Here is a 13136-nt window from a genome sequence, read left to right on the forward strand (position 1 = left end):
CACATGCTTAAGCCACAAGATTCACCAAACGCTTTTTCTCCAAATCTATATTAATTTAAAGACAAAGTGAATTAAACTGTAAATGGAGGGTTTGGATCTTGCAATGGCCAGTATGCCTTTTAGAATCTGGACTGTCCATTCACATGATGGACAACCAGGATTGCCCAATAAAACTTGGGCTGTCTATGAATCACACGTGTCAAGAATGCACATGCATGAATTCCATTTGGTGGAAAAGGGCTATTAAGTATTAACCCAAACAAAACCAATGCTTAACCTTTGATTACTACTAAAAAGGTTATTAGCCCTCATTAAACTTAATCTTATGCTAATGATGTATGCAAGAAGCATCCTTTCTAAAGCAAAGCAAAGATCTAGTAGAGCTCCAACTTGTGGCCACCCTCTTTAACACTTTTTTCACCTTTGGAGGATTCCTTAAGAGTTTTAGGGCTTCTTGAAGTAGACTATTTAGAGGGTTTAGAAGTCTTGTGTCCATGGATCGGTTACCAATACTTGTCTTTCACCTTTATATCCCTTAATTGAGTGTAGGCTTTTCAGTTTCTTGGGAAATGGCAGCTCAAAGAAAGCTGCCCCATGGGGGCCTCTACATTCTTGCTCTTCTATATGTTTCTTTAGCAGCTGCCCTCCTCTTCCAATGTGGTAGGTCTATGTTTCAACTTCTTTTATGAATGTTTCCCTCCTTTACTACCTTGTGTTGCATTTGATTTGCACAGTGTCAATATTTCTTTTCTTTTTTTAATATTTCAAATATATGGTTACATAGGTGAAAACCTTAAAAAGGAAAAAGAATTCTTTATGGGCACTCTACATTGTAGTTCATTTCTTCAAGGGTACTATCAATTGTCCCCTTCTTCTTCTCCAAAAAAAAAAAAAAAGAAGAATAAATGTATATGGGCAACATTTTTCCCCTTATTTGTGTTTGATTATGTTTTTAAACTAGGTGGACAGGGCATGGGATTTTACTGGATTTTTTGAATTGTCATCTCGAAAAAAAGGGGTTATCTGACTACTGAAACTTGCATCACATAGTTATGGGAAGCTACTATGTAAACATCCTTAGTGTTGGCATTAAAAATACCCCAATAAGTATAATTTCTTACTTTGAGAAAAAAATTTCACATAGAATTATTCTTTTTCTTTTTTTTTTCCATTTTTTTTGATATTTTTCCAGAGCAATGCCTTAGTAACAGTGTCATGTTCCATTTTCAACTTGAATAGATGCAAGAAGTGTTTCGAAACGGTCGAGGACTTCAATCAGGAGCTCTTCAAGACAGCTCAAGAAGTACAGACAAGTGAGCCACATTGATGTCTCTCCCACTCTGGATCTCTCGCCGACGAGCGAAGGCATGTATCTCGATGCCCTTGCTCCGGGTGCCTATATGGATGTTCTTCCTCCCAACACATTTCCGGAGTCCCCCTTCCCCTTTTCTTATTCACCTCCCTCTCCTCCTTACTGTGAATACCCACCCCTTGCACCACCTTCTACACTCACACCCTCAATCCCATCCCCTACAACCTTCTCTGAACCTCCCCCACCACCACCCTTTTACTTTACTCCACTAGTCCCTATACTCCCACCACCACCACCCTTTTACTTTACTCCACTAGTCCCTATACTCCCACCACCTGAGTCACCTAACCCTTCAAATCCAACTCCTTCAATTACTTTCCCTAGCCCTCCAAGTTATAACCCCAGTCCGCCAAATTATGAGCCTAGTCCTCCAAATTATGAACCTAGTCCACCTTATAATGAGCCTCCATCTTATGAACCTAGCCCTCCAAGCTATGTGCCTAATCCACCTACTTCTATTCCAGGTCCCCCTAACTATGAGCCAAGCCCACCAAATTATGGCTTCACCCCTCCTACTTACACAAGTCCTCCTGTGTTTGAGCCTCCAGTTGTGTTCCCTCCCCCAAATGCACCACCCCCTCCATTTCCAACCACTCAAGGAGGGGTGTGGTGTGTTGCTAAGCCATCGGTGCCTGATCCGATTATCCAAGAGGCCATGAATTATGCTTGTGGGTCAGGGGCAGAATGTGAGACCATTCAGCCTTCTGGGTCTTGCTATCAACCGGACACATTGCTCGCCCATGCTTCGTTTGCTTTCAATAGCTATTGGCAAAGAACAAAGGCAGCCGGTGGAACCTGCGACTTCGGCGGGACGGCCATGCTGATAACAGTCGATCCAAGTAAGAGCAATTCCACTCTCTCCCTCTCTCTCTAGGGGGTTGACAAACTTCATTAAAAGTTAATCAAAGAAGATCTACAAAATGAACAGAACACCTTAATAAAGGAGTTAAACCACAAACCCAAGTGATTAAACTGGTCCCTAGTGGTCACCTACATGCAACGGGCGGCAGAAAGCTTTTCTCATTTGAATAATAATGTTCGGATGCATGTCCCATCTATGGGAAATGAAAGACTGATCTTGTGTTATGGATACAGGTTTTGATGGGTGCCACTTCATTGTCTATTGAAGCAGAGAAGTTAAAAGGAGGAAACTCTTTTTGATAATTACTGGAGGACCTCCCAAACTATTCTCACTATATATAAATTCTAGTGAAAAGGAGAGGTGCATGCTCATTGAGGAGGGGCCTGAAGGGATTTTTGCTTTATGTTCTGTATTTATCTAATTTTGGCATTTATGGCCTTGCTTAGGGTAGGGCACCATAGGATACCAGGAAGATTTGAAGATACCACCTTTAGAGTATCAAGAACCACTTGGAATATTTTGGAATGTAAAAGGGGATGGTAATTGCAAATAAATAACCAAAATCTAGAAAATGATACATATTTTTTCCATTATCAATAGAAATAATTTATTTATAGTTTGTGTGTAGTACTTCTACCCATGCTTTTTTTCCTTAGTCCTCTGGAACTTTAGTCACTGGAATTCCTAGTAAGCTAATGTTTGCATGAAAACATACATAATTCTAGAAAGGAACTTCATAAGTATGAGATCGAATGGTAAGAACTAGTATATTCATTAAAGAAAAGCCATACCTTTGGGCAATATTTCCTGCATAAGGGAACGAGAATATTCAGTTATCCGCACTTTCATATGCATGTAATTATATCAAATTCCATAAAGATCATAAATCTATTTTAGTTAAAGTTACTTTTGTAGCATGATTCTTTAGCATGGCATCCAAGATTAGTAATAAACCGTGAATGTGGAGCAATTGACCTGCCATTTAATGAACTAAAACAGAAGGTAAATATCTTACTTTTATTGCAGAAGAAACAAACAATAAGTAAAATCTGGCCACTACTTTCAAAGCAAAATCTAGTGTTTATGAAACCCCTATACCAATGTTAAGCCTTAGGTTTTGAAACCATGAAAGAACCACGCAAGCTCAGAAATCCTGGACTTTTGTGCATATCAAAATCGACTATCTCATCACAGTTCAAACTTTCTTTAGACTTTAGAGAGAAAAATTCTAGTAGAGGAATGATTAGCAAGGTTCTGAAGAAATTCATATTGTGTCATACGTAAAATCCATGGATTATTGATGAGCTTCTCCATCTGCACTCCTTTGACCACTCTGACAGTAAAACTTGTAATATTGGGTAATATTGGGACAAAAGCTTTCTTTCAAAATTTTTACATAGCAATAGTATCCAAATCGAATATTGACATTGCAAAAAATGAGAAGGAAAATACAACCAAAATTCTCGTCCAAACTCATGGCCCATGTAGAAAACTAAATGGATAATGAACAAATATAAAATGTAAACATGCTATGAGCTAGTGAGTCCTAATCCTTTCCATCGATCACCTAGCCAACTAATCCACGAAAATAATACTATAAGTCATCAAGCAAGTCCAATTCTTCAAAAGATTCCTCATATTGTAAGATGGTGGTCTCCTCTGCAACAAACCAAGTATTGCCGATGCCGTTGTCATTATCAAAAGGGGGAGAACAGCTCTACAACCACAAAAGGAGATACTTGTTAACTTATTATTTTGCCACCTATTATTGGTCCTTCCTGTCTTTTCCCTAGTCACATTTGTATTTATTTAAATAAATAAATAAATTTCTAAAATATTTTACTCCAGCCAAACCAGCTCAGATTGTACTGTACCTTTGCACAAGTATATACAATAAGGGTAATCCAATTCCAATCCTTCGTCGAACGTTTGAAGGCCGAATCTCTCCCAGCCTCTCGCAGATAATATAAAAGAGGTGGCATCAACTGCATTTCATAATGCAAGGGCCCACCACAAAGTGCACAGTTACCGGGATTTGCTACCTCCTTCGCAGCCAAAAGGGGTCTACAACCATGACAATACCTGGAAGAAAAATAATATAGGTTTTGATTCTTGATGTCTTTTCAACTTAAGAAGATCATGTGGATGTCTGAATTCTATACAACAGGTGTTATAAAACAACTGTGAAGGAATTAAGAGATGTTTGGAGAGTCTGAACTACCAATAAGACAAGAGAGATGGGTTGCTAACATGTGGAGGCTAAATTAACATAGTCACAGAAAGGGCAACGAATGACCTAAAAATCCACAAGTCAAAAGTTTAAAAAAGGCTTAACTGAATTCAAACATATGTCCATTTAGTTTGCCAAACCCACATAGGACACCGAGGACATGCTGATAGTTTCAAACTTTCTAAATGTATGTTTTTTTAATATAAGAAGAGAACAAAATTTATTCATAACAAAGAGAGAAAATCTCCTGGTACAATGCAAAGGAGGCCCATTTAAGACGGCACACCATCCCAAAATTTAGTCTTCATAATACTGATGTACATTCTCAGTAATTTGTAGGTCATAGACAATACTATATCTGAGTTCAGAGAAAACCAAAATTTGAGATTTCATTCTGATGGTTAATAGCCCTTGGTTACAAAAGATTTCTCTAACATGCATACCTGAAGCATTGTTCCGGAAAAGCATCAAGACATTTCTTAAACTTCAAATATGTCCTGTCGGTATGCATAGTTTGACCGTACTCGTATCCCTCTTGTTCCCATAGTTCCTCATTTCCTTGGTCATTATCAGGATCCTCTTTGCTTCCTTTGATGGAAAGAGAGGAAAGAGCATGAAGACCATCTTGCAACAATGGCTCTTTGAGAGAGTATAAATAAAAGCAAGGCACCACTGCAAAATCAAGGAAAAGCAAACAAAAAATTACATACTAAACTAAAATCTGATAATTAAAAACAACCAATAACAAGGGACATCATAACGTTTTACGTAGGAGGTATATTATTGAAGAAAAGTAGGGTGTGATGATGGATGCTGGAGATGAACAGTTTGCTTGCCCAAAGTTGGTATTTTTCCATCAAGTGGATGAATGGTTCATCTCCATTGTTCGTCATTGCAAGGGAAAGACAACAAGGTAAAGACATTCTAATACAACACATGCGATACTATGAGGTCTATAGTACATTATTACACATCGTAAAGCTTATTCGAGAAGTGTAGGCATGCACACCAGCAGCAAATAAGTGCAATAATTGAAGAAGCAGGACTTTTTTTTTTAAACAACACATAATGGATGTTCGGGTGTATTTTATATCAAAACATTGAAAAAGGCATGAACCCAATTTGATCGTATATGGTACGGAGAAGTCGAAGATAATGTGAATTTCCCGTGGACAACATGGTATCGAAGCCCAGGGATGGCCATCGGGAGCTCATATTGCCCAATTAATCCTTGAAAGGTAGGGAATACGAAGGGATCCAAATAATGGTAACCTACAACTGCAGGTGCTCAAGGTTGACAAGCAAACAGATAGGCGGTGTCATATACACCAGCACTGCTGGAACCCACCGAAGGTCATCAAAAGTTCAAAACAACTCTGATTTGGGAAGAAATCGAAGAAATCCTCATGATAGGGAAAATACGGCATCTCTTAAGAAAATTTCTGGGAAGTCGCAGTGACACCAAATTGTCACATGGGAGGTGGATGAGGGAGATGATTTGAACATTGATGAAGTGAAATCAGAATGCTGCAAAGATCGGCTGAAGTTTATATTAATGCGATGCCTCCAAGTCAACCCTCCAAAAATTGGGCATTTCGATATCGAATGCCCTAGATATAGGGTTTCGAAGTCCAAGGGATGCAGCCAGTGCACTATTCATGCAGTCAGCGCCCTAAAAAGAAAGTTGATTTACACAGTGACCCCCAGCAAATGCTGCTGGATCAAGCTAAAATTTGGTGGACTCTAGATCAAACCCAAAGCTGTTATGTTTACGTATTCATCGCCATCAGGCATCATTTACTACCATTTTTAAAAGCATCCAGACATAAGATGCCACCGATGTGTTATTTGGGATTCAGTCAGTGAAAATTTCAGGGCCAAAACCAACCTAGACAGACATTTGGAGACTATTTTAATCATATCTCCCAAACCCCAAGTTAAAGTGAGCTGGAGGGATTTGTTCTACACTTAATCTTCTTCCATCCATATATGATTCAATGGGTTTCTACCAATAAATCAATACCAGATTGGAGATCAAATCAGAGTTCCAAATGGGACACCAATGGTTACAGACATCATGGCCTCCATACGCCTCTCCATCAATTTCTCCTAAAACACATGCTCAATGGAGTTGAAAATTTGCAGATAAGCTCCTCACTAATCCCCTAAACATCAACTCAATACAACCATTTGCATGGTTATTTGCAAGATCAAAGAGCAGATTGAAGCCCAAATGCAGCCCAAAACTAATTCTGTTACATAATGACCTTTGGGGTCAATCAAAGATTCATAACTCCATGAATATGAGGAGTTTTTGGTTGAAACTTGAGGCAAAGGAACCTTAATTCAATTCTCCATAGATCTATGGAGAGAAAATAGCCATCATATCCATGAAAATCTGGCAAAAATTTGGGGCGTCCTGCATGTATCATACAAGTCAAGGTATAGGAGGGCTTATGAATTATGATATACCAGTCTGGGAAGCTCCCAAAACCAAAGTTTTTGTAATCTTTTGAAATGTGTCTTTACCGTTGATGTTCTCTGGTATTTGGAGTCAGTGTCACTTTGTTTTCAAACACAAAACGCATACCGACATGGAGGCAAGCACTGGCCAACCACAGTGTAGAGTGGACAATTAAAAACTTTAGTGGCTAAATTACCCCCAAATTTAAATGCAACACATGATAAGATATACATGAAAACAAAAAGTTATAAAAAAGTGAAGATTAAATTCGAAGGAAACACAAAAGATAAATATATGCAGAAAAAGAAAATAATGGATTTAATAAAAATATATAAATAGAAATAGAAAATCTAAAAGTAAAAATATGACAAAGAATAATAAAATTAGACTTCACAAATGCATTCTTACTGTTATGTCCTATGTGTACAGCAGGAATACCCCTACTTGAAACAAACTTAAGACTCTATTGCCTAGTAAAAGGGGAGAAAAAAAGCTTTGAGAAGACAGAGTAGTATTCTTTAGTGTTATTAGATACATTTCTCTTCAACCTCTTCGGCTCAAGTCATCAAGTTTTACACCCAAAATAGAGCGAAGGAAATCATGCCCCTGTATATTTCAATATCCCTATTAATTTCCTTGACATATTCAAAACTTCGTAGGAATGCGGCTACAGTATTGAATATTTTGTAGAACTATATCTGTAGTATGCGAAATTTTGAAGATATACCTTATCCATTACTATGTACTAAAAAATGCGTACTATCCATTACATCTTTTGAATTTTTTTTGCTCTTTTACTTCTACACTTGAAAACTCCCTTGAAACAGCTGAAGAGCCAAAGCACTTCCCTTTCCAGGCCAAAAGGAAAAACCATCCAAAGCAAATTGTGATAACCTAGCTTTTGAGCAACTAAATTCAGCACATGTTTAAGATGTAAAGAAGATGCCCCAAAGCTACCTTGTGTGTTGCTGTCGCGAATGACCTTTGTTCTTTGTTTAGAAGCTGACTTTTTCTCCTCTGAGTTGGGAAGCATTATATCCTTTTGTTTATGAGCATGAGAAGATGCATTTGCAACTTCCATAAAAGCCCTACTCAAATCCACTAGACTTACATTGCCGCCCTTCATGTTGCCAAGCTCATCTCCAGATCCTTCAGTTATCCATGCATCCCCTCCCCACCAATTATCACCACTAGAAATTGATCCAGAAGAAGCTGATGGTTTAGCTGAATCATGGTTAATAACAGAGGTGACAGGATCACCAGTAGTGGATTTCTGTAACCGAAGGGTCCGCCAACTGTAAAAGAAATCACCATCTAATTTTATAGAAAGAAAAACAAGATATTTAAGTACTCGTTGCAACAAAAGGCTTGAAAAATTGAACTAGAAACACCTACAATGCGAATAAATGACGAAAAATTCATACAGCAGGGAACAGTAAAAATAAGTTGATATAAGGGAATGACACCTCATGGGATTGCAACAAGGACTTGAAGAATTATACTTAAAGCAACCAATTCATATGGTATCAAACAGGAAAAAGAAATTATAGGGAATAATGACCTTGTTAGTTCTCTTCCACATTTTGGCCCCGGACAACCCAAGACATAAAGTGTACGCTCTTCAACTTGCAAACAATTGCTTGAAATAGGGGCAAATACCTGCAAAGGAGGTTGGCTTTTAGCTTGTAAGAACATGATATTATATAGGTGAGAATAACATATTCATCAAAAATAAAGATACAAGTTACCAAAATATAGAAAAACAAACCTGTGCAACTAGTATGAGATCCCCTCCACAAACACCACATTTGAGCAGCTCAGTCTTAATAGCCTCTACCGGAACAGGCCAATCCTACAGAATCAAGTCATAGCATAAGTCCTCCAATACTTAAAAATGTTTGAGAAAATGAGAAAAGTCACTGAAGTTCAGAGAATATCAACAGGTAATCCCCCAATCTTTGTTGTAAAATGATCAGAGGCTTCATGGTTATCTTCTGCCCATGGTCCAGGCATGCCAAGAATAACTTCCCCCATATTCAGGCCTGGCATAACATACTTGAAATGAGAACGATATCACAAATAGTTCCTCATTGTACACACAAACCAGTGGTGCTTATTAGGTTCCCCATATATCCAAGAATCCCTCAAATTTCACACAATATTTCTTATGCATTGCCATGTGTCGCTTTCAAATTTAGAGTCAATGTTAAGGGTCATTGGGCCGTGGTCACCCTATCATAGGGATGTCAACATCTGAACCTTGATATTTGTCCCAAAAAATAAAGCATGCTGACTCATCCTTGCAAACAAAAAATATAAATGCATTTATAAGGCTACATTCTCAATCTTAACAAAGTCCAAGCCTGAAAATCATCAAAAACTCCATTGAAACAGCAGCATTCCATTCCCTTGTTCTTACGAACTTATTGTTAACAATACGTTGTGGAATAAAAAATTATATAGATCTAGCGTCAATTAGTAAAAGTATGAGTTGCAATGGAGAAATCAATAAAAAATGTTGAATCAAATGGCAAGTTCGTAAGGTGCTTCAAAAACAACTGATTCATATTTCTCACCAAAAAATGAGTAAGATGATGCAGCTTGCTTAACTGAAAAAATGAGTAAGATGATATCCGGAAAGCAGTGTTAGAAAAATCGAACTGGAACGGTTAGCCGGGCATAGGCCTAGAAGCGATTCAACCGGCCTAACCGGTAAACTGGCCGGTTCAACCGTTCTAACCGGGCAAGTCCCAGGCCGTCAAAAATGTGTTAAGAAAATAAAAAAAAATCTACTAAAATATGAAAAATATATTTAAAGAATGATAAAACACAGCACATCCAAAAGAAGATGAAAACTAATGAAAACAAATGAATTTTAAAGAATCGATTTGTGCCCAAGGGTATTTTCGAAATTTTCTAAAAAGATGGGAAAATGTAAAAATAAATATTAATGGCCAAAATAATTTCCAATTTTTGTTATAATGATGTAAAACATTAAAAATACATTACAAACAAAATCCCTTATTTTTTTAGGATTTTATATAAAAATTTTTAATTTTTTTTAAATACCCGGCTGGTCATCAAAACCGGCCAAAACCGGAACTGGCCACAGGCCGGCTCTAATCTAACCAGGGGTGGTTACCAGTTAGAATAGACAATTTTTCCAACAATGGTGGAAAGTAATGTCCAAAATTCGCAAAATTATATAGATCCAGCATCAATTAGTAAAAGTATGAGTTGCAATGGAGAAATCCATAAAAAAATATTGAATAAGATGGCAAGTTGGTAAGGTGCTTAAAAAACAACTGATTCATTTTTCTCAACAAAACACGAGTAAGATGATGCAGCTTACTGAATAAGATGATGTGCGGAAAGTAATGTAAAATTCGCAAACTTTTCATTATGCAATATAAATTTACAGACCGTAGTCACTAGGGTCCCCTCTCTAAGGCAGTGCTCTCACTCTACGAATGCGGTTCTGCAGTTTGGGAGCTAGAATAAGTTTCCAACATGTCCCTATTCTTTCGGAAATGTGTTCCCTATTTTCATGAGAACTCTTTCTACTAGAGTTGTCAAGGAGTCCCATCTCCCCTCTGGCGGGCTCCATAATGAGACCTACAAATGCATCACAAGGTAAACTTTGGGATTTACAGAGGTGGGAACATTTCTAGTCTAAACAAGATTTAAAAAGAGAACTCAAGCAACAAAATCCTTCAATTATTTTTCGAGGTTTATCTTATAAAATTTATTGTATGGGCAAGCATTGATCCCCCACTCCCACGCCTAATCCCACTGCTGCTCCAATAACTATATTCTAAGCTGTTGCAACTATTAATAAAGCTCTTAAAGAGCCAATGCATGTTTAGTATAATTGAACATGACCTCATATCTATTAATCGTAATTGTTGACGATATAGAGGTTATGAACATGACCTCATATCTATTCATCGTAATCGTGGACGATGTAGAGGGTTATGCCAAACCATATGTAGCTTTCCAAAGGGACAATACTACTATAAATATGCACTATGCCCTATTTGTTGATCAGAGGTACTTAGTGTTTTCCTCTAATTATCTCACTTGAATAATGTCAGCCATTCCCATTTGATGAAGGATCACCTAGGGCTACCCACAAAAAGAGGTGTGCCAAAGCTGGGGCTGCGACCACAAAACATAGGGTCAAGTCCTAGGACATACTTCCTCAAAAGGATGAGTTAAACAAATTAGCAAGTTAAAATCATCCCTTTAGTAAATAGTTCCAGCTTTTGCTGCTTTCCTAATTGTGTAGCAAGGGCTACTTTCCTATAAATTATAAAGGAATCTAGATCCATGTATATGCGTGAGGAAGATTCAGTGGAGATTTAGGAAGGTCTAATACTACTTTGGGGTTCAAATTAGGCAAAGATAAAGAGGTGCAAGTGTAACCTCTATAAATTCCATGTAAGGCCTTAGGCCAGATTAATCATAAAGAATGAAATAAAATTGCATGTTTTGTTGATATTGATTTTGATTCCAAAAGAAGGTGTTGATTCATCTCTTTCGTAGTGTTGAAGCCATAATTCTTGGCAAGATCAAGATAATCTAATTCCAGGTACCTCATCTGCTTCTCCATATTCCACTATTCTCTTCGTTTATCCCACTCCACTTTATAATTTCCTAATTTCCTCTTTATATCGTCGCTTTTTCTTTCCTTCCCTTATCATCAAACGACCAATGCCCTAGTTTACTTATAAAACCGGGATCCACTCATCTCTCTTATCAAGCTACATTTTCCAAATGAACATATTATTCTCCCAATACTCTAGTTTAGGTAGTTGTTAGTCTTAGAAATATAGCAAATATTCACTCATCGTGTACCCCATTTGACCCCTTTAGAGCATCCAATGTAGTCAATATCCTCAAATATTCTAAAAACTACATCCTATAACCTAACCCATCCCACTCAAGCACATAATTTCCACCCTTAAACGCCATTGCCTGTTTGTTGGACTTATAAATCCAGGAAGAACTTTTATCCTGAACCCCAAACTTCCTATTACTCATCCAGTCTCAACCCAACCTTAGATAATTCTCCCATGCCACATTCTCTGAGACAAAGAAATCTCCCTCTGCCAACTCTAACCACTCAGAACCATTCCAAGTTCAAAATCTTGTACCACCTGGCCTTCTATCAATTAGATTACACCCTCTATTTCCGACAAGCCTTCCTGAAAATAACTAGAAACTTGACTAGACTGCCAGCAAGATTTTCGGCCTTACCAGCCCTGTGAAACCCTTCTAAAAAACATACTAGAACTCTACCTTAAAGCCTTTCGAGCACCCCTTTTCAAAGTTTATACGTCCTCATAATCATCTCCTAAACCCTTCGAAACCAGAACCCTAACCCTGAACCTACACTGCACCCTAAACCTCCATCTTCTAACCTTATTATCACTTGTGTAGTAGCCCACAAAATTGATCGTACATCACTATTATTTATGCTCTTTAAGTTTACCAAATTTTACCCAAAATAAACTCATAATAGGAGAATGGTTGTTGGCCCCAGTATTGGCATCTCACTACAACTAAATGGACCAGACACTATTCTGCATAATAAATCGAGGCTTATCGCCTTCTTGTTGCTTTCATTTCCTCAGAAGCTTCCACTTTCAGAGAGAAACAGCCTCTTTAGATATAAAATGATCTCAAAGACTAACAAATACATCAATTTTTTTCAGACAAAAAACTGAGGTCCAAATATCAATGGGCGTAACATCTTTCACATAACCATGTGTACTTATTCCAATGGAATAAAACTCACACTCCATATAATCATGAATTTAACATACAAAAAAGGAGAAAGAGAGAGATCATAGAAGCATATAAAAATCTAAAATTATTCAAACAAAAATCAGTATTTAAGGAATGGAACTAACCAGCAGCTTGGTTCAGAACATGGTCTGATTTTTACTCTCCCACCAAAGCCGAGGAGAGTCCATTCCATTGGAAGGCCGACATGCTACGAAGGCGAACTTAATCGGTTTGCTTGCGATTCCCGATATGCCCCTTCAATTTTTAGAATTTTCGCAAACACCCCTGGACATCACAAGCCATAAAGGCATCGAGCTCGAAACCCTTTTAACCTCTTTATCGAATAAAAAAGAAAGAAAATTGATTATAGCCTTTTTTTTTATTATTATTATTATATTTTTTTTGAAAAGTTTTGATA

General features: G+C 37.6%; 2 protein-coding genes across 4 annotated transcripts; one reads left to right on the forward strand and one right to left on the reverse strand.

The window, feature by feature from the left end:
- Positions 1-376: 376 nt before the first annotated feature.
- Positions 377-2850, forward strand: LOC18429045 (Carbohydrate-binding X8 domain superfamily protein). 2 transcript variants are annotated; one of them, XM_020664271.2, is made up of 3 exons: positions 377-660; positions 1240-2211; positions 2468-2850. In XM_020664271.2, exons 1-3 carry the CDS (start codon positions 570-572, stop codon positions 2497-2499), a joined length of 1095 nt encoding a protein of 364 aa, XP_020519930.1. In that variant the 5' UTR covers positions 377-569; the 3' UTR covers positions 2500-2850. The 2 variants fall into 2 exon arrangements, with proteins under 2 accessions (XP_020519930.1, XP_020519929.1); XM_020664270.2 differs by lacking the exon at positions 2468-2850 and having other exon boundaries at positions 1240-2378.
- A 718-nt stretch (positions 2851-3568) lies between these two features.
- Positions 3569-13036, reverse strand: LOC18429046 (programmed cell death 2 C-terminal domain-containing protein). 2 transcript variants are annotated; one of them, XM_006838339.4, is made up of 8 exons: positions 12844-13036; positions 8870-8970; positions 8697-8780; positions 8490-8587; positions 7886-8223; positions 4908-5136; positions 4109-4316; positions 3569-3951 (listed from the first exon to the last, which is right to left on the reverse strand). In XM_006838339.4, the coding sequence occupies exons 2-8, from the start codon at positions 8960-8962 to the stop codon at positions 3829-3831; spliced, it is 1173 nt and encodes a 390-aa protein (XP_006838402.1). In that variant the 5' UTR covers positions 8963-8970; positions 12844-13036; the 3' UTR covers positions 3569-3828. The 2 variants fall into 2 exon arrangements, with proteins under 2 accessions (XP_006838402.1, XP_020519927.1); XM_020664268.2 differs by lacking the exon at positions 12844-13036 and having other exon boundaries at positions 8870-9106.
- Between the last annotated feature and the right edge of the window lie 100 nt (positions 13037-13136).

The sequence above is a fragment of the Amborella trichopoda genome, chromosome 4 (assembly GCF_054954075.1).
Source record: "Amborella trichopoda isolate Santa Cruz 75 chromosome 4, AtrichopodaSantaCruz75HAP2 v2.0, whole genome shotgun sequence".
In the NCBI taxonomy this organism is placed as follows: Eukaryota; Viridiplantae; Streptophyta; class Magnoliopsida; order Amborellales; family Amborellaceae; genus Amborella; species Amborella trichopoda.